General features: G+C 33.7%; 1 protein-coding gene across 1 annotated transcript in view; it reads left to right on the forward strand.

The window, feature by feature from the left end:
- Positions 1-20,144: 20,144 nt before the first annotated feature.
- Positions 20,145-27,251, forward strand: part of LOC133184885 (uncharacterized) — a 56,451-nt gene continuing 49,344 nt past the window's right edge. The window contains exons 1-7 of the mRNA XM_061319959.1: positions 20,145-20,148; positions 23,673-23,966; positions 24,248-24,372; positions 24,504-24,631; positions 24,802-25,026; positions 26,662-26,706; positions 26,852-26,938. Of these exons, the coding sequence (XP_061175943.1) occupies positions 20,145-20,148; positions 23,673-23,966; positions 24,248-24,372; positions 24,504-24,631; positions 24,802-25,026; positions 26,662-26,706; positions 26,852-26,938 (908 nt within the window). The remainder of the gene's footprint in view (positions 20,149-23,672; positions 23,967-24,247; positions 24,373-24,503; positions 24,632-24,801; positions 25,027-26,661; positions 26,707-26,851; positions 26,939-27,251) is intronic.

Consider the following 27,251-nt stretch of genomic DNA (forward strand, 5'->3'; position numbering starts at 1 on the left):
AACCTTGAAAAACAAATTACAAGAGCATTACCAAAACAAGATACATGAACAACTGAAAAATATAAGCAAATCAAACTCTGGAAAGTTAGCTTTTTATAGTAAAATTGTAATTCAAAATGAATACAAATTGCAAAGTTATTTAAAGCTGCCTTTAAAGAAAAGTTTTAGATCTGTATTAACAAAATTAAGGATCAGTGCCCATCCATTGTATATTGAAACGGGCAGATACTGTAAACCCCCTATTCCTAGAGAAAAACGTTTATGCTATTCATGTAAATTATTTATTGAAGATGAAAAACATTTTGTTCTATACTGTTCAAAGTATGACCAATTTAGATGCAATTATACTGATATATTTAATGTAAACACATATACTAGTGATAATCCCATTAGAAAAATTGTCAATCCTACAAATATTACAACTGCTAGAAGGATATGTTGTTTTTTGAAAAAGTGCTTTGACACCAGAAAAGAAAGTCAGCAATGAATAATTAGAAATATGTGAATATACTCTACATTATTTTGTTCAACTCACATTTGTCATTTTGTATATGTATGTATTATTCTTGTTAATTCGTTTTATGTCATGACTGTATGCCGACATGGTAATTGTCAATAAAGTGAATTGAATTGAATTATTATTAATAAAAAAGACATAGTGATGAACTGGGGGGGGGGGGGGGTGTCAATTCAGAAAGGTGAATCTAGAGTGGGCTTCACATCGGCAATGGCATTACTCATCAGTCTTTTTATAAGCATTCTGTAGTTTACTGTATTTTGAATTTTAAGGTGAAAAATAAGAGATCAGTAGAACCAATGAGCACCTAGTTTAAAATATTCCATGCAGTGTGGTACTGTTTTGTAGCAATCGCATCTTCTCGGGTCTTTCCGGCAAGCATATCCGAGGTTGTTATCCGAGCGTGTCGGAAAGTAGTTAAGAAAAGCTATATATTTATCATAATTTTAGAATTAACTGATATCTTCAGTCTTTGCATTATAAGACCTAAGTGACTGTTACTTTTCGTACATTTACATGTATGTACAGGTTAAACAACAAAGCACGAATCTTTTACAGATAATGAAACGAAAATTTAATTGTCATGGTACAGTTTATCTACAGTTGTATTCCCAGGATGCCCTACCGTGAGGTCGAGCATGCGTGTTCCAGCAAAAAAAAGAGTAACGTAGTTGCTAGCGAACCGATCACAAAAAAATAATAAAGAGAGAAAATATGTAGTAAAATCTGTTGTTACACCACGATAATTTATTTTTGATACATCACATTTCAGTAATAATCATTAATATTGGTATCATCACGTAACATAGATCCAGGGTAGTATGATGATCACACGTTGAAAGATTGCTGCCGATTTCTTTCTTTGTTTCCTTCTCCAACTGTAATTGGCAAAATGGCAGCAAGAACATTTTAATTAAGTTTTTTTTTCTGTTCAGCGTCCATTCATCTTTCAGAAATCTACCCATCTATATAGTTCTTACTATTTTAAGACCGATAATGGATCGACAAAAGGAAGACTAAGTGTTTTTCATAATAAACAAAGAAAAAGATATATTCTAAAATTCACGGTAATGCCTAAAATGAACACACTTGTACTTTGATGGTGTTGTATTTTCGCTGAATTTTCCTCAAATGTTACCGATGGTGAGAACGCAAAGTATACACTTCAAATTATTTTAAATAAATAAATGCATACATTCAGTACTTAATGTAAACACAAACATTGGGCTAATCCAGGAGAGGTAAGGTAACAGCACTTAAAACGGCAGCAATATGAGAAAAATGGAGAGCTTAACTAAGCAGTTCAAATTTCAATTGAAGTTTTTGCAGATAGAGACAGATAGAAGGACAGACGATACAAAAGCATTATGCCACCATCTACATGTAAGTTCGTCGGGGGAAAATATTCCTCTAGCAAATTCTTCTGAGTTTCATAGTTAAGATTGTTGGCACATTCAATCTCATTTAACAAGCATGCATTCAAATCTAAATAGTTTGTATACATAACTCAAAATGTCTGTCTGTATGTTTGTTTGTATGTTGTTTCACGTCCCTCTCAAGAATTTTTCACTCGTATGGAGACGCCACCACTTGCCGGTGGAGAGCTGCAAATTTTGATCTATACTAGGCACTCAGGGCCATTGAGCAGTAAAAGATCTTTTTCGTGCAAGCACCTACTGCGACATGGGACCTCGGTTTACATAATCTTATTCGAAGGACTGGTCTCCACGTCCCGTAGTGGATTCGAACTCGCGACGTAAGGATCAACTACATACTCCGCAACTCTAGAGCAGACGTTCTAACCACTGCGCCACCCTAACGACTAACTCAAAATGAAGTACATGTATCTAATCACTAGTTAAAATATTAAACAAATGCTAATATTTGTGTTTGTAATTCATTAAACTGGAGTTCACAGGATATTCAGATATTATCTTTACTTTCAAAAGAAAAAAAAATCCTTAACTGCTTTATTTGTGTATTTGTGGGGCTGGAAAATGAAGGGCATTTAGCATAATCACTTAAAAATGGAATGACAGTACATATTAGATATATGACGTTTTGTGTGAAAATATAATCAAGCATACTTTACAGAGTGGATTGATTATGTGTTTAAAAAAAGGGAGAGAGGGACGATCGTCCGAGTATATGCTTATTCTTACAAACAAAGGGTAAACCATTAATTCATGTTTGTGGCCACAAAATCCATGACTTCAAAACTTTTTATCTGGATTGCACAAAGAAAACAAATTCATTCAAAAGAATTCACAAATGATTTACTGGCATCATGAGGAATAAACCAAGCACGAAGCATCGTTTTTAAAGAAATGGGGGGGGGGGGGACGATAATTGATGACATCTGAAAAATTTTGACAAACATACCCCTTCCCCGAAAAAAGAAAAGAAATAAAAGAAAAATACCAAAACTTGCAAAACTTATTTGGGGGGGGGGGGTGTCCAATTTAGTACCATTAAACCTGCTGAAGAGACTTCAATACAATAGCCAGGAACCTTGCTAATGCCCTTAAGTACAAAACAGTAAAGCTGCAGTCTCATCAGACACTTCATTTTTTTTTTAAATACAGATGGAATTGCAGGTACATGTATTGAGATACATACATAATACGTTACCTTAGATTTCTGTAACATGATTTTCACTTCTAATTTTACATACTCGGTAAATTAAAATGGTATCAGATAGCAAAACTTGCAAAACTTATTTGGGGGGGGGGGGGGTCCAATTTAGTACCATTAAACCTGCTGAAGAGACTTCAATACAATAGCCAGGAACCTTGCTAATGCCCTTAAGTACAAAACAGTAAAGCTGCAGTCCCATCAGACACTTCATTTTTTTTTTTAAATACAGATGGAATTGCAGGTACATGTATTGAGATACATACATAATACGTTACCTTAGATTTCTGTAACATGATTTTCACTTCTAATTTTACATACTCGGTATATTAAAATGGTATCAGATAAAAATATACAAAACACAGTATCACTATATTTCATTTAACCGAAAGCCAAGGCTTGATGCGCGAGTCAAAGACTCAAAGGAGGACGAAATGTGTGTGTAATCTCTTAATTTTTTTTGTCTTTACAAAATTCAGGAGGCAAAGACATGTTATGTAATTACTTTTATTTAATTCGTTTTAGACTTTCCGATGAGGATGACAGTTATTAGAATAATAATAAATAACATGCAACTTCTGGAAATACAAGTACTGTAACCCCCCCCCCCTTTTATTTTTGTTGAATGGGTTATTCAGTATAGGTCGACAAAATATTCTCATGGTGTTTTTGATAAATATTAAAATGATTCTTGAAAGAATCTAACTTGCGAAGAACATAATAAAACACTCGCGGCCAGCACCTAGACAGACCATTTGACAGACTATAGATTTATGAAAGTATCTTTTAGTGATCGAGTTTTCACTTGATAAAAAATATATATAAGCTTTTCTGAAACAAAAATCGTAAACAAAGATTTAAACTTCAAAATGTTTTTAATGTTATTTTTTAATGTAGAAGAACTGCTCTCTTAGACGATAGAAATTGAGCAATGGAAGTCATTTAAGTCATGAGTCTTTTAACGGAAATAAAAGCGCAGTACTTCCTTGAGCAGTGTTTGGTAACCCCCGCCCTTCTTTTCCTCGGCAATTCTGAGTGACATTTCCTTCACAGGTGGCCTGGCAGGGATAATAGTTCTAGTAAAACTGATGAGCATGTTATATCTCTATATTGCTATTCGTAATGAAATAGATATGTGTAGCACAAGAGTTTTGTTGGAAATGTGCTACATGTATTACACCGAATTCGTATATTTGAAGAATTTTTCCCCGTTAATGACAGATCTACTAGAAATTATAGGGAAAGAATGGAGCGACTAATAGTATATTCGGGGGATATCATACAAGTATTCAAAATACGTCGACAGTAACATGTACAACAAGAAGTTGTATACGTTCCTTCATGTCTTCAGCTAATTTTTGAATATGCATAGAGAGAGAGAGAGAGAGAGATTTGAGAAGCCAATTAAGGACAGACGATACGTTCCTCAATAACATATTTTTTTTTCTAAGATTTTGTCATTGAAGTATTGCTACTTTAACATGTTTACTCACAAAAAATTGAGGTACCTTACCAGAAATTTGTGCAAGATACCAGAGGATGGTGTTTCCTATAAAATACTTTTGGTAAAAAACTAAAAACTTAATTAGCCAATATCACATTTTTTAGTGTTTCAATTTTTTAAAGACAATCAGAAATCAGTTTAGAAATCAGAAGATAATTAAAATTTTGAATATTTTCCGCGGAAATTTACAAAACAGATATTTTAGGAACGTATCGACTGACCTTAATAACTCATTTACAAAGAGTATATAACGCTTATGTTCCGAATATAAAAATAGAATTCTACATGTTGTCAGAAGTTATAAGTTTTCTTGCCATTTTCATCTTTCATGTTATGCGTCTCGGTTTTGAAGTTGTTTGGTATAAGCTCTGATGTTGACAAATCATTCAAGGTGTCTGAAAAAAAAATATATTTTCTTAATTACAGCAGAAAAAAAATTAGAAATTGTGAAGTTGTACTTCAGCATTTTCCTCCGAAGATGTAATTGATTACACCATTAATTTCCTTAATTTTCAACTAAAAGGCAGCTGAGAATGAATATTCTTCGATTCAAAATTTTAAACAACCACATGATACTGTAAACCAACTTTCATTCGCGACGACTTTATCTCGCGATCTACCGGGAGTAAATTAGTTCCCGACAATTAATTTTCGCGATCAAGCCGTTTTTGCATCTGTTGTAAACAGACAGAGACTATAAGGACCAGTTCGCGGCGAGAAATATTCACGATGCATGACGACGCTCTCGCGAACTTCGCGAAAATTTCTCGCTCGCGAGTAAAAGTTGGTTTACAATATTACTTCTATTTTGTATGAATCAATGTGTATGAAAGTTTAAAATAAACAGAGGAAGCATTCTCTGTGATCTCTGTGATATTGTTAAGATATCTCTTATAAATACATTTCCTTATTCTAGGCTTGAGAATTTAAAAAGTATCATATATATAGAACAAGAGGAAAACGAAGTAGGGACATGGCAAATGTAATACATGTAATGTTTTGTTAAATGATAAACACTATATATATAATGCATACATTATATTTTGATAAGCTGCAGAATCTGTAACATGGATAATAACATGATATTATATATGTGTATTTCAATTAAGAAAAAGGTCTCATGGGCCACAACGCTCACCCGATTCACCCAAACTCCTCTGCTTTATAAGTATTAGAGAGATTTCGTTTCTGTATTTTCGTGTGTGAATGGTTGATATCCCTAATATGGCTCTACCATACCCCTGGCTGCCATGATTAAAAAGAACGAATCTTGGGATAATTGCATATTAGAAGACTAATTGTGATCCATGAAAAGATTACGTTAAAGTTTCATCAACTTTTTTGGTTGTTCATAAAAATCTCCCTTTGAAAAGGGACATGGCCTTCCTTTGAGCAAAGTCCAATACCCTTCACACATGTGTGCTTTATGGCATGTTTGGTTGAAATTACCCCGGTGGTACTGGAGAATACGTAGGTTTGTAAAAAGTAACAGTATCTACAGACGACATAATTTAGACTTAAATTAAGGAATGAATTGGTTAGCTACCTAAGTTACTCTGTATAGACTGAGTTGGTTCAGTTTACGCTCTGCAAGCAGCAAAGCTGTTTCTATAAAAGCATAAACTGATCTTACCCAGGTTATGCAAGTACATGTGTAACTTATGTAGCTATAAAATCAATTTCTACTAGTTTAATTGTCCTTCATTTCGTACAAAAAAAAATGTCCCGTCAAAAATGACTTCAAATGCAATAGCATTCATTTAAGCGATTGATACGTTATGATACGAGTTTCATGTATGTTATGCATCGTCATTAACGTTGAAAACACGGGTTATACAATATATAAACTAATTATGTTTTCTATCCAATCGCGTGTCGCGGTACAAGCAGAATTAGGTTATTTACAAAAGTAGCTTTAAATGCCCAAGAATGTCCTTTTATCTCTCGCGTTTTAGGTCACCTGAGTTACTCAGGTGACCTATTGCTATCTCTTTCTGTCGTCGTGAGGCGTGCGTCGTTCGTCGGTCGTAAACTTTTGAACATTTTCATCTTCTTCTCTAGAACCAGTGAACCAATTTCAACTAATTTTGGCATCTAATTATAGCATCTACGAGTGAAGGGGAACAAACATTGTGAAATTCATGGCTCATGTCCCCCTGGGGCCTGAGGGGTGGGGCCAAAACCATCAAAATCAATGCAATCTTTAAAAATCTTCTTCTTTTCTACTGGTCATTAAGCAGTCAAACTGTTGGCATGATTGTAATAAGCATTGAGCCCTTTACCAAAATTGTGAAAGTCAGGGGTTCTGGTGTTAGGGCTGGGCTATATAGATCATATAGTGAAAGTGCATTATTTCTTTGAAAATCTTCTTCTCTACTCCTGGGTATTATTGAAACAAATTAAATACATAGTTATGATAAGCAAAGTTGACTCTACCAAAATTGTGAAATTCATGGCTCCAGGGTCAGAGGTTCTGGAGCTAGGGCGGGGCTTTTTATACCTCATATAGTGAAAGTGCTTTATTTTTTTGAAAATCTTCTTCTCTACTCCTTGGTATTATTTAACAAATTAAATACATAGTTATGATAAGCAAGGGTGACTCTACCAAAATTGTGAAATACATGGCGCCAGGGTCAGGGGTTCTGGTGTTAGGGCGGGGCTCTATTGATTATAAAGTGAAAATGTTTTAATTCTTTAAAAATCTTCTTCTCTCCACCTGGGTATTATTTAAACAAACTAAGTACATTGTTATGATAAGCAAGGATGCCTTTTCCCAAATTGTAAAATTCATGGCCCCGGGGACAGAGGTTCTGGTGCTAGGGCGGGGCTATATAGATCCTATAGTGAAGGTGAATTATTTCTTTGAAAATCTTCTTCTCTGGCCCTGGGTATTATTTAAACAAACTAAGTACATTGTTATGATACCCAAGGATGCCTCTTCCAAAATTGTGAATTTCATGACCCCAGGTTCAAGGGTTCTGGTGAGAGGGGAGTGGGGGGGGGGGGGCTTCTATTGATTATAAAGTGAAAAAGCAAATTTTCTTTGAAAATATTCTTTAATGCTTCTAGTTAAAAAGCAAAGAAGCTAAGTGTATAGTTATGATGAGCAAGAGTGCTTCTTCCAGAGTAGTGAATGGGTCAGATGTGCTGGTGTAAGGGTGGGGCTCTTGATAATACATGTATAGTGAAAATGCATTAATTCTATTAAATAATCCTGTCTGCTCCTTAGTGTAAAGCAAATAAACAAAGTAATTAGTTATGATGAGCAAACTTGTGGACTTATGGTCCCAGGGTCAGAGGCTCTGGTGTTTCTCGGTGGGGGGGGGATAATATAGATAATATTATATTCACTATATTATATTGATAATATAGTTGATAATATAGTGAATCTGTAGTAAAAATGCATTAATTCTTTAAATATCTTCTCCGCACCTGAGCATATCAGAGGCAAACAGAGTAAAAGTTTTAAAAAGGAAGGGCATTTTTACCAGATTTATAAACATCTGGACCATTTGGTCAAGTGTTTTGGTCCTGGCCAGGGCTCTATTAATTTGTATTTACTGAGAGGAGTTATTCCCCTTTGCCATTTACTTTTGATAATAGATAACTGTAAATAATGTACTTGAAAGCATTGATAATTTGTTAACATACTGAATGGTGATAGTGATAAATGGGGAACAGATTAGACCCTAATTTATGAACTGTTAATGAATACTACATTTAAGACTAATTATTTTGTTGATCCTGGTCACCCTATTTTTCTTGCTTTTGGGCAACAAAGCTTCACCTTTCAGTTCATTTTATACTCTATGCATCCTTTAATTTGTTGTATTATACTCAGGTGACTGTTAAGGCCCTTGGGCCTCTTGTTTTCTGTAAATTTCGAAATAAACACGGTAGTTTTAATTTATTTTTTTGTGGAATTAATCCCATAGTGAGTAACGTTTTGAGATCACGAAACAAAGTACATGTATCTGTCACAAGGTCACAATTCTATAGAATGAAAAAAATTGGCATTAGTACCCTTGTTATAAATTTTAGCACCGTTGAATTTAAACAACTCATATATAGTGTCTGAAATAAACTCATTGGTTTTTATTAAAAATATCATTAACGTTTACCTGTTCTTTGCAGACAACCGCTGACATGATTGCAATCTGCTGAAGGACATGGGCATTTTGAACTACACAAAGATCCATACCACCCGTCGGGGCATTTTCTGGAGCAGTTCTGTCCAAAATATCCAGCGGGACACTCTAGAGTAATATCAAAGTAATAATTAATGTCAAACTGAGATACCTTAATACACGGGTGCATACCAACCCCCACCCCATATTAATGAGCATTTTCAAACACATTTTACGACCAAAAAAATATGCAGTTGATTTAACCTACCTTTGCAGGTATTATTGACATGATAAAAACTGTAGCCGCAACTCGGTGTTCCATTCTTTCTGAATTTCAAGAAAACCTTTTGAATACACGCATTCTGATAAAAGATACGAGAAATCAAAGATATTGAAATGTGTTACATGTACTTACTCAGTATAGGAAACATTTCCAGTTTTTGAATAAATAGATGCAATGTGAAACATGATAATAAAATGAATCATAATTTGTATTAGATGATAATGGTATGCACAGTTTTCAATAGCATTCTATATAGGTTTGCGGAAGTGAAAGCTAGTAATTTTTCTCTCGCCGGAAAATTATAAATTTCACAATTTCCGGTGTCATATGTATTCGATTATAACACTAAGTACAGTGGCGGATTTAAGGGAGGGGTCGCACCCCCCACCCCCCTAAAGTTGTCAAAGTTAGAGTAAATCACATTTTTTGTCGAGAAAATGTAAAAATGTCTACTCGGTACACTTCATTTTTACCCTACAAAATCTCTAGAATCCAGGAGTTCCGGGGGCTTCGCCCCCTAGGCCCCCACCTGGGCTTCGCCCTGGACCCACTGGGGCCTCAAGGCGGCCCCCAGTCCCCCTGCCTACTTATTGCGCCCCCCCCCCCCCGCCCAATTTCAATTCCTGGATCCGCGCCTGAAGTAAGCATTAAATAGTGCATAGATTAATCTTTTTTCACATGGGTCTGGATGTGGGCTACTTTTTAAATCTATAAATCTATATATTAAAATTTCAAACTCAATTTCACGGATAGCTAATTAGGGTTTAGTTTCTCTAGATTTGCTGGCCTATTTCATACCAATTGTTAAACCTTGTTTTCCCACTAAATTTGACTACGGATTACCAGGTTGTTGTAGAGTAGTATTTCCTCCATAACCAGCTTTCCCAACCCCGAATCTGTACTCTAAAGTCGGATTTTCCCCCGAGGGGAAGTCTCACACTAGAGCCAAATTTCTCCTCTTTTTTCAATGCTAAAAACACATCGACAATATACAAGAGTCAACTGCTTTTTAATATAGAAATGAGTGTTTTCGACTCAAGAATAGTTAAAATTTAGTATGAAATTTATAAATATATACTTTGAATTATTTCGTCTCAAACTCAAATTTTAACTCAGTGTAAAATTAGCTTCTTGAAAAATCCAAAGACTACAGTACCTGTTTGTTCACGAATTTAAATGAATTGTTTTTCAAATACATGTATGATACGTTAGACTAATTATCCGACAGAAACACATTTTTCAGGCGTTTTCTGCTTAACCTAGAACTAATATTTACAGGTTTATATAGACAATTTGATTTTATGTCCAGGGGTAAAATATGCTACTTCTCAAAATATAATGATACAAGTATTACATTTCCTAAAAAGCTTGTCTAACTTGAGCAAATTTATTTTTACGCGAAGAATCAAGGAAAGTTAAATCCAGTCTGCGTAAATGAAATGAATTCTTTTGCTAAGAAACAAGAAGAGTTCAATTCAGTGGAATCAACATAAATCTAAATTAAACTTGAATATGAATTTATTCTTTATACACTATATTACTTGTAATTTCTTTTTCTATGGACGTAGGAACCGGCCGGTGGGGGGGGGGGGGGGCGGGGTGACCCTATAATTATGCCGATTTATACATAACTATTTTATGCTTGTGTCCCCTAAATCATGTAAATATTTAACTTCTGATAACGTTTTTATGCTATATGAGGATTTTTTCCTTGATAGTGTCCACCTTAAACTGAAAATTTCTGAAATTTTTTCCAACGGGCCTGTTCATGGATACAAAGATATAACCAGTGCTTTTGAAAGAAAAAACTATGTACAACACATAAAAATCTTAACATCAATTAGAGAACAATTTTGATAATAAATTTAAAAAAAAAAATAAACGCGTTACAAAATGAGCTAACATCTTTGCATTTAGCAAAAGAATATTCAACATCTATCAATTACCTTGATATTTTTTAACTATGTATAAAACAAACGTCTGCAAGTTATGAATATAAATATATGTGTAAATTTATAAAAAAATTCTAAAGGTAGAGAGACTCAGTATGCATTGAAAATAAACATCCATTTGTTAATCTGATAAGAAAATCGACAAGAGTTGACCAGCTCATTCCTTCTGTTTTGCTGGACATGAATGATGTATTCGGGAATGGTCAAATGTTATGTAACCTGTAATGTATAATGTGATAATAATGACATCAGCTCCAATGCTCTGGCTTGTTTGGGTGTTTAGCATGTTTCCTTTACTCCTCATTCTCTCCAATTGATAGTTAAGTTAGTATGAAGTTTCCAAGATCAAGTTATCACAAGAATTCTATTGAACAACTTGACCAACAAGCCTTGGCTAAATCTAGTACTGTCTGACGCCATGACGTCAGACAATTATCACTGTTGCAAGTATAAGACGTCTTTACGAATTACGAATTCCACTGCATGTTCGTGGTCTGTGTTCTAGTTGAGAATTAGTCGGTTGATCTCAACTCTGGTGTTGACAAGTCACTCTTGAAATATGTCTGAATTTTAAAGAAATATTTTGTTCAGGTCATTAATTTTATTTCGTTTGTAGTAACTACTGCTCTTATATGAATTTAATAAATAAAATATAAAATAAAATTTAAATATAAAATATATTTTAGCTCACCTGAGCCGAAGGCTCAAGTGAGCTTTTCTGATCGTCTGTCGTCGTTGTTGTCGTCGTCGTCCTTGTTAACTTTTCACAATTTCATCTTCTTCTCCAGAACCACAGGGCCAATTTTGACCAAACTTGCCACAAAGCATTGTTCAAATGAAGGGCCACGCCCTCTTTCAAGGTTTGATAATTACGAAATAGTGAAAATTGGTGGCATGTTTTAAAAATCTTCTTCTCAAGAATCACTGGGCCAGGAAAGATGAAAATTATATGGAAACATCTTTAGGTAGTGTAGATTCAAGTTTGTAAAAATCATGACCGCTGGGGGTAGGGCCAATATGGATGATCAAATTTTTACATAAGAATACATTATTACTAGTAAAATCTTTAAAAATCTTTTTCTCCAGAACCACTGTGCTAGGAAAGATGAAAGTTACGTGGAAACATTCTCATGTAGTGTAGATTCTAATTTGTTCAAACCATGACCCCGGGGGTAGGGCGGGGCCACAATGGATGATAGATCAAAGTTTTACATAGGAATACATTAGGAAAAATCTTTAAAAAATCTTCTTCTTCTTCTCCAGAACCACTAGGTCAGGAAAGATATGAAACTTACGTGGAAACATCCTCAGGTATAGTGTAGATTCAAGTTTGTTCAAATCATGACCCCGGGTGTAGTGTGGGGCCACAATGGACGATCAAAGTTTTACATAGGAATACATAGGGAAAATCTTTTAATTAAAATCTTCTTCTCCAGAACCACTGGGCAAGGAAAGATGAAACTTATGTGGAAACATTCTCGTGTAGTGCAGATTCAAATTTGTTCAAACCATGACCAAAGGGGTTGGGACGGGGACACAATGGATGATCAAAGTTTTACATAAGAATACATAGGAAATATCTTTAAAAATCTTCTTCTCCAGAATCACTGGACCAGGAAAGATGAAACTTATGTGGAAATATCCTCAGGCAGTGTAGATTCAAGTTTGTTCAAATCATGACCCCCGGGTGTAGGGTGGGACCATAATGGATGATCAAATTTTTATGTAGGAAAAGATAGGAGAAATCTTTTAAAATCTTCTTCTCGAGAACAGCAGAGCCTTGATTAAACAAAAATGTATTTTATTTTATATGGAAGCATCCTCAGGTAGTGCAGATTTAAGTTTGTTCAAATCATGACCCCCAGGGGTAGGGTGGGTTACAATGGATGATCAAAGGTTTACATAGATATACATAGAAAAAAATATTTAAAAATCTTCTTCTCAAGAACAGCAAAGCCATGATTAGTCATATTTATATGGAAGCATCCTCAGGTAGTGTAGATTCAAGTTTCTTCAAATCATGGCCCCCAGGAGTAGGGTGGGGCCAGATATACATTGGAAAAATCTTTAAAAATCTCAAGAACAGCAAAGATTATGTCCCCTGGGGGTAGAGCGTTGACCTAATAGAAGATAAAACTTGTGGGAAATTTTTTTTAAAAATCTGTCAAAGAAATATGGAAGCATCCTGAGTTAGTGTAGACCCAGTTAGCACAACATTATTAAAACGTTATACTGAAAAACGTTGTGAAAATGTTATAAAAACATCTTTTAAAACGTTATTACAACGTTATTTTGTGTGGTTTTTTAGCTCACCTGAGCCGAATGCTCAAGTGAGCTTTTCTGATCACTTTTTGTCCGTCGTCCGTCTGTCCGTCCGTCCGTCTGTCCGTCTGTAAACTTTTCACATTTTCGACTTCTTCTCAAGAACCACTGGGCCAAATTCAACCAAACTTGCCACAAAGTATCCTTGGGTGAAGGGGATTCAAGTTTGTTCAAATGAAGGGCCACGCCCTCTTTCAAGGGGAGATAATTAGGAATTAGTGAAAAAATAATGGCATCATTTAAAAATCTTCTTCTCAAGAACCACTGGGCCAGGAAAGATGAAACTTATGTGGAAACATCCTCAGGTAGTGTAGATTCAAGTTTGTTCAAATCATGACCCCCGGGGGTAGGGAGGGGCCACAATGGGGGATCAAAGTTTTACATAGAAATATATAAGAAAATATCTTTAAAAATCTTCTTCTTAAGAACAGCAAAGCCATGATTGGTCATAATTATATGGAAGCATCCTCAGGTAGTGTAGATTCAAGTTTGTTCAAATCATGACCCCCGGGGGTAGGGTGGGGCCACAATGGGGGATCAAAGTTTTACATAGAAATATATAGGAAAATATCTTTAAAAATCTTCTTCTTAAGAACAGCAAAGCCATGATTGGTCATATTTATATAGAAGCATCCTCAGGTAGTGTAGATTCAAGTTTGTTCAAATCATGACCCCTGGGGATAGGGTGGGGCCACAATGGGGGATCAAACTTTTACATAGAAATATACAGGAAAAAATCTTTTTCTGAGGAACAGAAAAGCCTGCATTAGTAAATTTGATATGGAGGCATCCTTGGGTAGTGTAGAATGAAATTTGTTCAAATCATGACCCCCGGGGGTAGGGTGGGGCCACAATGGGGGATCAAAGTTTTACATAGAAATATATAGGAAAATATTTTAAAAAATCTTCTTCTTAAGAACAACACAGCCGTGATCGGTCATATTTATATGGAAGCATCCTCAGGTAGTGCAGATTCAAGTTTGTTCGAATCATGACCCCCGGGGGTAGGGTGCGGCCACAATGGGGGATCAAAGTTTTAAATAGAAATATATAGGAAAATGTCTTTAAAAATCTTCTTCTTAAGAACAGCAAAGCCATGATTGGTCATATTTATATGGAGGCATCCTCAGGTAGTTTAGATTCAAGTTTGTTTAAATCATGACCCACGGGGATAGGGTGGGGCCACAATGGGGGATCAAAGTTTTACATAGAAATACATAGGAAAATATCTTTAAAAATCTTCTTCTTAAGAACAGCAAAGCCATAATTAGTCATATATATATGGAAGCATCCTCAGGTAGTGTAGATTCAAGTTTGTTTAAATCATGATCCCTGGGGATAGGGTGGGCCACAATGGGGGATCAAAGTTTTAAATAGAAATATATAGGAAAATGTCTTTAAAAATCTTCTTCTTAAGAACAGCAAAGCCATGATTGGTCATATTTATATGGAAGCATCCTCTGGTAGTGTAGATTCAAATTTGTTCAAATCATGACCCACGGGGGTAGGGTGGGGCCACGATGGGGGATCAAAGTTTTACATAGAAATATACAGGAAAAAATCTTTTCCTCAAGAACAGAAAAGCCATGATTAGTAAAATTGATATGGAGGCATCCTTGGGTACTGTGGAATGAAATTTGTTCAAATGAGGGACCCCGGGGGTAGGGTGGGGCCAATGGGGGATCAAATTTTTACAAATGAATATATGGGAAAAAATCTTCTGCTCAAGAACAGCAATGCCATTTGTTATATTGATATGAAAGCATCATCAGGTAGTTTAAAATTCAACCCCCCCCCCGTTAACTTTTCAATACTTAACTGATTTTTGCTTTTTTTTTCCTAGCCAATGTGATCAGGTGAGCGATGTGGCCCATGGGCCTCTTGTTAAACGTTATTATAACGTTTTTCAAAAACATTGTACTTTTGTTTTGAAAACATTTTTATTTTTTTTTAAACGTTTTTGAAAACATTTCTAAAAACGTTTTTAAAACATTTAAAAAATCAATTTTACAACATAATAAACAAATATAATGATTGCATTTCTTACAATTTTAATACCGGGAAATTCAAACGCCAACACTATATACCAACCAACCAACCAACGTTGGCTCGATATAGTCTTGCTTTTTCAGAGATGAATTAACCAGTTAGTTTGTTATGTAAAGCATAAATTTAATTTTAATTAAGCCAGTCTGTAGTAAAACCATATTAGATTATTATGTAAAATATTGGCGTAGTCAACAAAGCTATACTGATGGAAAATTAAGCACACAATGACATATATCAGGGACCTATATACTTAGTATATAGGTCCCTGCATATATATAGGTGCAACTCGAACAAAAGTGGGGTTATGAGAATTATTTACGTACTGTACTTTTGATCACAGAAGATCTCTATGCACATGATGTAAATTAAGATTTTCCTGTCAAAGGTTACAACAATTGAAGTGGTTACGTTTACCAACATCCCTAGAAAAAATCGCTTATGTGTAAAGAGTATACATGATGAAACTCATTTTCTGAAATGAAGAATTTAATACGATCACCGAAGAAAAAGAATTTAAATGTTTCATTAATTAAAACCAAATTTCCAAAAATTTCAGCTTTAGATAATGAAAAAAAAATTGGGGGTAACTCGGTTCTGAAGACAAGGACACCGTCTAAATATAAGCTTATCGTTCATAACTGTTTGTACCGCAAAATGCGGGAAATATTTCCGTGGTTTAGCAGGTGCGTGATCACGTGACACAAGTTTCCCTGACGAAGAATGACGATTCGGTTGTTTACAATATGGCGGATGCCATAGGCGGCAAACCCCAAAAGCTCTACTATAAATCGCAAACGTCTTTTTTGTTAAGGGTGTATCTCTTTTTGTAGGTAAGTGTTGAATAACTTGTTATTTAATGTTTGAGAATTCTACCTTTTTCTGCCCTTTGCTTTTATACAGACGTCTAACGTCTAATATGTTCGAATTTCCTCTAAACACATGACAAAGTTTGATAACAACTTATTTTCATCTTGATTTAGATATTAAAAGGACGATAGATAATGAAAAAAAGATATTTGTTTTATTCTGTTGTTGATTTTAAGAGATTGGCAATATATATTACTCGCATTTATAGAAAATCCAGCTGATAGGCATGCACGTACTTTCATTTTTAGTTTTTCTCTCATTTTTAAACAGCAATGTTGTGAATATTTAATTATTTTGGGTTTGACACATTTTTTGGTATAATGGTTTTTGTGGTCATGTAGATTTGTTTAAGAAGATTGATATGGGTAAGTTTACTGAAAATGTTGAGGCTAAAACATGTCATGTGTTTTTTCAGAAACCTATATACTAACGGGATAAGCAACTCCTTAAGCGCCATGTTTATTTACCCAAAACGGCACATACAACACTGCAAGTTTTTCAAACTAAGTTTTTTCCCAGTAAAAAGCTTGTTCTCTGATTAATGTAATCTGTTCTTTTTGTGTATCAGAATGGATATTTAATAAATTTAAAAGCACATATTATAAAATAATTTAGCTATTAAGTAAGCAACCACCAAAATCGGCGATTTCTCAGAAATACGGCCGATCAGGGGCACGCACTGATCAATAAACGTAATTACTACTAAGATACGGAATAAAAACAGTGCTAATAACAAATCTTGAATAATTTTTTTGATAGATAAATTAAGATTTTATTCTGAAATATTTGATAACAAAAGAGATATATTTAATTAAAATTGACTTACGAAATCCCGCAACTTATGAAATATCGCGAGACTTGCGAGAGTTGCCTATCCCATTAGTATATAGGTCTCTGGTTTTTTTAGTAAATGCTGAAATGATTTCAGTTGAATAAAAAGAACATACAGTAGCTAACGTAATGAAGTATTAAATTTCTACATCTAGTTGCTATATTTTCACAGAGCATTTTATTTATCAGGGCTGTTAGAAACAAAAAAAGTTACTTAAAGACCAACAATGTTGGCTTGTTTTACAATCTTGCCTACCAATTAAAACTGTTTAAAAATGCTTGTCGATATCAAAATATCTTTTCATATTCTTAGAAATATGAATATTGTACACCTTTTTTTAATTAATGCATAGATAACTCTAGTATTGATAAAACAATCGAGGGGTTTTTTTGTTGGGGGGGGGGGTCTTGAAAAGGCTGTATAATTATGTACGTAAATGAACAACTGTTACAAAAAATTTCAATTTATCATAGTGACATCATTAGAGTTTATGCAAAAGGTTAAATGATAACAAGTTTTCATCTTTTTCACTATATCTTCTTAAATTTGTAACTTCATTTATTTAGCAATTTTTTTTAAATATTTAGAATAAGGCAGAAGATAAAATAATTATAATATTTCCTTCTTAAAGAAAAAGTTTTACAAAACGAGTTTTATCTCATTTATCTGTTTTAGAGTAAAATTGCCAAATTAAATGTTAAATTTCACGCATGGAACAAATTGAACAAAATTACTTGACTTTATCACCTGCCTTTTTATAAATAGAGAGTATGATGTGAATTTAGAATATATTGTCTTTGGGTGTTAAATAGTTCATTTGGTACAATTGATTGTGATATAAACCTGAAGTGCTTATAGTATTTGACAGACTGATAGATTTCCAGCTCCCCCATGCATGTAAAGAGTGCCTATGTAAAATTACCATTGCAGCACCTTTTGTGTTTGACACTGTTATATTTCTTTTACTGTTTCAACAAGTTGTTGACTATACACATCTACAGCCTTCTGCCTATGAATAATTGATATCCTTCTTAATTAAAGTCCAGCTCAGCTTCAGCATCTGATAAATTTCCAACTTTTATTGTCGACCTATCTAAATTTCTCAACCACTTTTAAAAAAAACAACTGAAAACATAAAATTATGTTCCATTTGAAAAGCTTCTCCAGACATTAAAGCATAAATATGATCCAGATTAGGTATAGTGTGGGCTGTATAAAATGCCAGTGTTGTATAATACCAGTGCTGTAAGCCATTGTCAATGAATTATTAAGTAGTGTAGTGTAACTTCATGGCTACCTTTCCCCAATGTTGCTCAGTTTGGAAAATCAATGAATTTTATTGCCGTTTAATTTCCATGGTTATGATATTTGTTTAAGTCTCAAGGACCATATGATTGACCTAACTATTTTATTGCTCCATATAAAGCCAGAGTTGCATGTACATATTTCCTTAAACAGATTCTGTATTCAGGACTTTTTCTCCAGTTGTATCTGAAGTTTTAAATGGATCATGTTGCATTGTACCCATCAGTTTTTGTTGTGATAATACATGATAGATTTGGGGATAGTGTGATGTAAATGAGTACAATTAGGAATCTTATGAGTGACTATTTCACTACTTCACAGTACTAATAATACACTGGTGAGTATTAGTAAAATGCATATGTATGATTAATATGCATTATCCAAGGCTTAAAAGCTGTGCTTCTGTTTTGGAATTTTTAAAATTTTAGTTTTACCGATTACTTCTTGTATAGGATTTGTCTTGATCCATTTTATATAATTATACATACTAGTAATTGAATCAGATGTGATACTGTATCTGATAATGAATAAATTGATTGTTGATTAATGTTAAAGAGAGGGAATTTAATCAGTATCCTTAATTGAAATTTCATTAGAACAGTAATCCCATTTGTAAAATGCAGATGAAGATGATTAATGAACTTTTTTTTTTCTATCGTAGTATCACAGGTATTTTATGTTTTAACTTGTTTGACTCGATCTTTACTACAGAGTCTGTCAATGAAGGTTGCTACTGGTTGATTGTTTATGTAGCGTAAAGTTTAAAATCTTTGTTTACTGGATATGTTCTGATATACGTATAAAATGTCGATCTTATCTGAGGGGGGCTTTAAGGTAGATACCATTGGGGAGAGGAATGGAATCATGGAGCTTTAGGTGATTTTGGGTTGGTATTTTAAATTGCATAAAACTTTGGCCTAAGTGTTTTATACTGTGTTAAATGTATAGCAATTGTTTTATGCTAAGTTTTCATACAAAAATGTAATTAAAATTTAATTGAGATTAAAATTCTTGACTATTCATTTTAAAATTTATGTAGCATTTTTTATTAATACTGTAGCATTTTTATTAATTACATTCAAAGTTAAAAAAAAATATTTCAAAGGAATTACTACAGTGAAAACATTATGAGCATGTTCTTGGTACCGGGTACATAAATTACTTGGATACATGTAAAGTTTTACATACATGTAATGGCAGTTCACATTTTCATCACCATGCGTTATACCTTTATAGTTAATCAATACATGTTTAAAGGAATATTAAGGTTGTTGGTACTCCTTCACTGTTTTACAACCTCCCAGAGAAATCATATAAAACACCTTGATTGAGGAATGTTGAGTAGCTGTTTTCATGGAGTACCAAATTTGTGTATGTCAAGCTTGTATTGAAGCTTGGAAGTGACAAAATCCTATGTTTAATGTTGTTGTCTTGATCGAAATGCAACATTACAGTTTGCATCTCTGCTCAAATTGCTCAATTCTCATTCTTGGAGAAATCACCAGGTAAAGATCAGACCAGAAGCATTATATTATGCACAAGCACACAGGTAGCCATTGTTTAGAATATACCTGCACTGAAACTTACCTGGGTAATATAATTTAAACCTAAACAAGGACAGGATTTTCTGTTAATAATCTCCCTGCTTGTTTGACTAGATATCAGGCTATTGATACATCAATCCAAAACCTGTCGCTATATCAAACACACTTTCAAATGAGTAGATCTGCAGTGCAAAGATTTCTCGGTAACATGGGTATAGGTGGAAGGATTGAAAGTTCCGATTTAAAATTTCCGTTTTCCTATCTCAGGCGACAATTTGATAGTGTTTCTAATGGCAGCAGCGTGCTTGTGTATCAATAAAGGTGAACGATTATAAGTTAAACTCATAAACATTGAAAACGTTTCATTAAGGATTTTTGTCATTAATATTTGTTGGAATTTAACAGGTTTTTAGAAATCTGGGATATAAGTATACAAAATATGGAAACTGTGCAAGGTATTTAAATGTTCATTGTAATATGCTATATAGAAATGTAAATTGTTCATATGTTCTGTAATGTTATAAGCTTACATACATGTACAGTAAAACATGTTTATAACAAAGACAGAGTGCCAGGGAAGGAAAATTTTGATAAGTAGTTAAATATCCGTTAAGTTCATATTATATTTTAAGGCCAGGCAGAATGAAAATCACTTACCTGTAAGCATCAATTCATTATAAGCTTGTTCGCTATAAGCATGTTTTACTGTATATTCATTATCATCATGATAATAGCTAAATTATTTTTTGTGAACATTAATCTTATTTTAATTCATATGCTAGTTTAAAATGCATCTTTTTGGGAGACTTAATATTCATATCTGTGGGTTGGCACATTTTTCATACTAATTGTTAGGCCATTATTTACACACTGAATTTATGGATTTTTCTGCTTGCTCGATCATAACAAGGAACACATGGTTGGTGTGACTGGTTGACAGGGGATGCTTACTCCTGCATGGCAGCTGATCCCACCTCGGATGCTTTTAGAGATCGTGTTTGCTCTGCTCCCGATGTGTATAGTTTCAGTGGAGTTTTGAGCTTGATTACTGTTTGTTATGTCCGTATTTCATGTAAATCTCAAATAATGTGTTTTTCATATATTGCTTACTGATCAGGTCAGGGAGAATATGAGGGATATGAGATTGCAGAGTCCACAGTTTAGGTAGCAGCAAATCAAGGGTGCATAGAAAATTAAGCGCAACAAATTGATGATGTTGCTTTTCTCTGGTTGCTGCCCAGCATTTTGCTCTCTATTAATTGCTGTCACCCTCAATTGTTGCTGCCCTCTCTCACTTTTTCAGACTCGTGTTCTCAATCCTTCAATTGTTGCTCTTGTTTGTTTGCTCAGTTATATTTTTTCCCTAGTGTTTTCACTCCTGTATCTTAGGGATGAGGAAGAAAGTGGCCATATCAATACACTATTGTATGTTCATATGGCTTGATACTGTTTCAGTACAATAGTATGATGCAGTAATGTTCAGTACATGTATTTTCAAATATTTACCCCTTTAAGTGATTATTTTTTGAGGACAAATCCTTATTAATAAATACTTCCTAGGGCTGTGTATTGAGCAGAATTTTTTGATGCTACATGATATGATACAAAATTTTATAAAGCGACATGCGATATATTGGATTCTTTAACAAGTCTATCAAAAAAATTCTTCTAAATCATTTAATGCATAAAGTTGATAAAAACTGAGTGTTTTATATGTTTATGTTTTATAACCAAATTCGAAGTTCTTGTCTCACTATCATTACAAATTACACTTCAAATTCAAACTTTTAACGACTGTAAAACTAGCATGTTAAAATATAGTTGTCCATGTATTTTGTAGTAATTATATAAGATGTGCTATCTCCTTTAAATATTATCTTTGGTAATTGAAATTCCCAACTTTTTCACAGAATTATAAGGAAAACTGCCTGTCTGATACGTATTGTAAGTTATATTTTGGATATGATACATTCTGGAATATCAATACGTATCGATATATTGACAAAAGTCTGGTGTAAATTTTTTGCTTTATCAGAGAAAAATAAGAAAAATCATGCCTCATGCCTTCCTGATAATTAAACGTTTAATTTTTTGGGAAAATGCTTTTGTATTTAGATCCCTGTAGGTATTCACACACAAGTGTTTGAACATCAAAAAGATCTTCATATTTACTAGAGGTTTTAGCCAAATAATCATGTATCATCAATAAATATCAGATACCTGATCTGCAATGTTCTTAAAGAAATATTCAGACAACTATAGCTACATGTATATATTTTGTAGTATCAAAGAGCTACACTTATACTAAGTAACTCAGCTTTCAGCATGTTCAAAAACAGTTGAACTTCGGTATCTCGAACACGGATATCTCAAACACCATGGATATTTCAAAGTGATTTTGAAGTCCCACCTGCTTATTTCTTAAGTATTTTACCCTGGATATTTCGAATCCTCGGTTATCTCGAAGTATTTTCTCGTTTCCTTCAAGTTCGAGATAACGAGGTTTTACTGTATATTAACTGGACAGGTGCATTTTAAACACTTACAGGCTATAAATCTAACCAGTAATGATATAATCCATCAAAATGTCATGTTGTTATTTGTTTAGTATAAACTTGCACTTAACTTGTAATAATGCAGATATTGCAAGAAAGTGTTCTATTTACTGTAGAATCTATAGAACATATATCATTATGAGAGCAAAATTCAGCAGTTTGATAGCGACGTCATCTTTTCAAGATATCAGCACAAGTTACCACGTTTTGCAGTATTGATTTAAGGCCAATATTATAGCTGCTATAGCTTCCTTTGAAATGCATAATCAGTTAAAAGCTAGTTTTAAGTGCACATAAAAATTGAAATCACATAGAATGCCATTTTTACCCTAGCATGTATGCGTAGAGAAAACTGATTATAAGTATTTAGTTAATAGTTGGGTTACCAAGAGGTTCATTTGTTTTGTTGACATTTTGCTTTATCTACATTTTAGGTATTTATTTCATGATAACAGAAAACACTTCAAGTGTATATAATTTATCTAATTGTATGCCCAAAATAAAATGTTTACTTTCACTTCAGTGAAATCCTTTGATGGCTACCAAACAATTGTTTAACTGTTGAGTTCCCTACACTTTAAACTCAGCTCTCTCTCAAAGAATATAAATTTGCTTATATCTATTAGTCATAGCAACAATGTTAAAACTTTACTGAATAGTCAGACAATTGCTGCATCCCCCTTTTTTTAATCATGTTACAAATGAACATTGATGTAGTCTGGTTGATTAATAATTACTCTACTAGATTGCAACGTATAGTTGCTCATGATGTAGAGTTTGAATGATAATCCCTCAAAAATGTAAATTTGAATATATGTGGATTTCAGATGTATAGAATACTGCTTGAATAGGACACTACAAGTAGTACTGTACTTTGCTTTAACTAATTTAAAATGTAGGTTGGTGGCAATTGTAGAATTAGCTAATAAACCTGTAATAATTTTTCATATTCAAAATTTTCAGTTAGAGAGGAAAATAGAAAACTTTTGAATTTGTAAATTTTCCTTTTCTTTCGAAAGTTGAAGCAAAAGTTATTCAAGCACTGAAATTAGCGAGGCAATGAAACCAGTTTTAGAGGACTTCATATTAAAATCAATGTCAATTTAAAAGTTTTGCTGAAATTCAAATTTATAAAATTGAGATGAGAAAGAGTTTACAATTGTATGATCTATATTTTGTAGAGGAACCAGAAGAGACCCCTCCAACAAAAGTTGAGACTGGGACTAGTCCCATAAGACAAGAGGAGGAGGGTTCTACAAAAGTTGAAGCAGGGACCAACCCCCCAGACCAGGAACAGGAGGGACCAGCAAGAGTGGACACAGGGACTGACCCCCTTGAGCAAGTAGAGGAGGGTCCTTCCCAATCAACCATGGAGGAACAGGCTAGTAAGCCAACAGACCTCAGTCAGAGGGGCTCCCGGAATCTGACACAGATAGATGGGGAGGAAGTGGATACCAGTAAAATGAAATATGTTGGTTAGTTAATGAAGTTTTTGTGTTTGACAGCATCATTTTATTTTCAGAAAAGTTTTTGCAATCCTCAAATTATTGTAGAGGTGGAAATGTATAATCTTGTGAATCTGCCAGATTTTCTTCTAGAACAATGAAAAATATCAAGAACGGGATTACACTTTATTAAGCATCAACTGATTTGAATGAATTTTTATAGCAAAATGTAAAAAGTAAAATGGAGAAATGCTGCTTTTTTACCTATTAGTAAAATGAAAGACATGTTTTGATTTTTATTTCAACAATAGAGGGAGTTCAATGTGCTAGGGTGGATGTCATGGATACAGGGTTTGCAGTGCCAGAGGTCATCATTATGGAAGGTCAAGGAGTTTTGTTTGAAAAGGGAGGCAGAAAGACCCTGGAGATTGTTCAGGTTATAATTATTTCCACAAATTTAAATTATTTCGTTATTCTTTTTTTTTTTACAAGACCCTCTAAAATTTGCCATGAGATACTTTACTGTTACATGTATTCATAAAGTCTGTGACTGATTTGGTTACCTAGGTGATCCATGATGGTGACAACCTAAGACCTGTGATTGGTGGATTTGGTTCCAAAGATGCCAAGGTCAAGGACAAAGATGATAACTATATACAACAATTCAACTTAGAAGGAGAATATAAATTTGCAGTGTAAGCTGAAGATAAAAGTCGCACTGTGATCTAGTTATAAACTAGCATTTTGAGAATTGAGGGTTCCATTCTGTGTACAACTTAATATTCATGTTTTCAGTGGGATCCATTCTGTGTACTCTACAAGTTAATGTTTTCAGCTTAGTTTTCAAAGTTTCTTTCTCTTTTAGGTCTAAGATACGTTGTACACCTCTGACTGTGATTGTAAGACGACGTCTGCCGTTGAGGGCAGGAGTGACAGACGATGGTTTTAACCCCCAGATCATTGCTGTTGACCAGGGGGACACGGTTGAGTGGTCATGGAAGGACTGTACTGTGCCCCACTCCGTACAGGAAGTGAATTATCTGTTTGACAAAGGAGTGTTTGTCAAAAGTCAGTGGGCAGATGGGGCAAGGTATGTGTTTTATGTATGAAGAAAATCTGTAAAGAATATACTTACAGTAAAACATGGTTTTGGCAAAGTGTCAGGTATTAAACAACTTGATTCATAATAAATGTAATTTGTTGTATATCTGTTAAATGCATATATAGTACTGGTATGTTTAAAACCTACAGGGAATATAAATCACTTTGCTGTAAGCATGAATTCATTATATTTCCATTGTTTCCAGTTTTATTGTAGTTATTTATGATGAAAATTTCATTCTCAAAGACCAGTTTCTTTTGAAATTCTGATATAATTGTTAAAGACCTTTATCATATACTAAGTAGTAAATACACCGATTCTGCACTTTGCAATATGGGTGACGTCACAATACCCCATGTCAAGGACCGGTCCAAAAATCCATATCACGTGTAGGGTTGGATACCGGTACTCGGTACCAAAACCATACCGAATAGTTACTTCAAAAATACCGGTAAAATACCATTTCATTTAATATCGGTACTAATAACGGTACTATTTCTTAATCTTAGAAACATTTTAATACATTCAAAATGATTTAAAACTCGCTAAAATAGAATTCTCTGCACATTGAAAGGGTAGGCTAATTAACGAAATGGATGCTTAGTATGACTATACGACACTTGCTTTCGACTGCCAATATTCGAGGTAAATCAGTATGTATATCTCTTTTATTAAGATTAATCGTGTTTAACTTAATTAATAAAAACTGATAATAAATGTAAATTAAAAAGGCAAAATGTCGCAATAATATGATGTGCATTTCTATCCATCTTCTAATGTCTCGTTGTTTAGTGTGACCAAACAAAATGGGTCCTAGCAACCATGGAAGTTGTGTATACTTGTGATTATGTATCTATTCAAGTTAATTTGTTTGAGATTTAATTTATTTGTTTTGTTGGTCATTTATTAAAAGGTTGAAATATAAACATAGTTTATAAGCTCATTTTAGGTTATAACATTGAAAGGTTGATGATTGGTGAAAGCATATTTGTTATGAAATGAACCCTTATTCTCATTCATCAAGGTATAGTACCATATCGTTAAAAATACCTCATCGTTTCAAAAATACTGGTATGGTATCGTACTGTTTCATTCTTAACGGTATCCAACCCTAATCGCGTGTCGGACCAGCGTGCAAAAATCCATATCAAACTGGAAGTAACGTTTGTATAAAATTTAAAAGTTAATTAACTTGATTTTATTTCAATATACATGTAAAATAATTCTTTATGAACATTTGTGGACTAATTTGTTTTGAAAGATGTATTATTGGCGCTATTAGATTTTAAAGAAAAGGGTCATAGACATGCAGGAAACATTCTTCAATGACTTTATGTTAACTCGCATATTAAGTATTTTAAATATATGATAAATAGAATACTACACACTGAAATCCATATCATATGTCATATCAGCCCTCAGGCCCCATATCAGCCCTCGGGCTGATATGGGGCCACTCGGGCTGATATGACACATGATATGGATCTTAGTATGTAATATTCTCTATATATTAAACTTATTAAAGGTATCACTGTACACAGAAATTTCCTTCTAGTTTAATCAACTACATGTATTTATGATTTAAGACATGTAAATCTTTTAATCATGATTATCTTTTTTCAGTAATGTTGTAAGAACAATCACAGGACACTTCTCAAAAAAATTTCCGTAAGTCTGATTTACATTGTATATATATATATAACGACTTTATTATTAACTTTTTAGTAGAGGTAATAATTGTACATGGTGCATTTTGAATAGGAGAAATTATGCATCAAAAAAATTTACAAGAAAACATTTTTCTTTTTATCAGGCGTCCAGGAATATACTTTTTTCAGACAGAGAGTTCCGAGCTTCATAAACAACATTTCTGTGTTGTGAGAGTCCGGCAAAGCATCAGGTATTAAAGAGAGTTATCTATTGAGAAAGAATTAACATTAAGGAATGTTTCCTAAGTGGATCTTCATGATAGTTAATAACAATTTCAATTTAATATTCCTTTTGTGTGCCTAGTTACCTAAATGTATGGCAGTACGTGCCATATGCCATTTCTTGGAAGTACAGGATGATATTGAAAAGTGCTCTTCTTAAATATAGTCTAGTTTTAAAGGTTTGCCTATTAAAAAGTACGGGAAATATTAACATTAAGTTCCCTAACTTTTGCTTAAGACTTGACGATGTTGAATTGCTTTACTGTAAATACATTTGATGAC

This window comes from Saccostrea echinata, unplaced genomic scaffold (genome assembly GCF_033153115.1).
Source record: "Saccostrea echinata isolate AGI-Se365-2 ecotype Australia unplaced genomic scaffold, CSIRO_AGI_Sech_v1 ptg000011l, whole genome shotgun sequence".
NCBI lineage: Eukaryota > Metazoa > Mollusca > Bivalvia > Ostreida > Ostreidae > Saccostrea > Saccostrea echinata.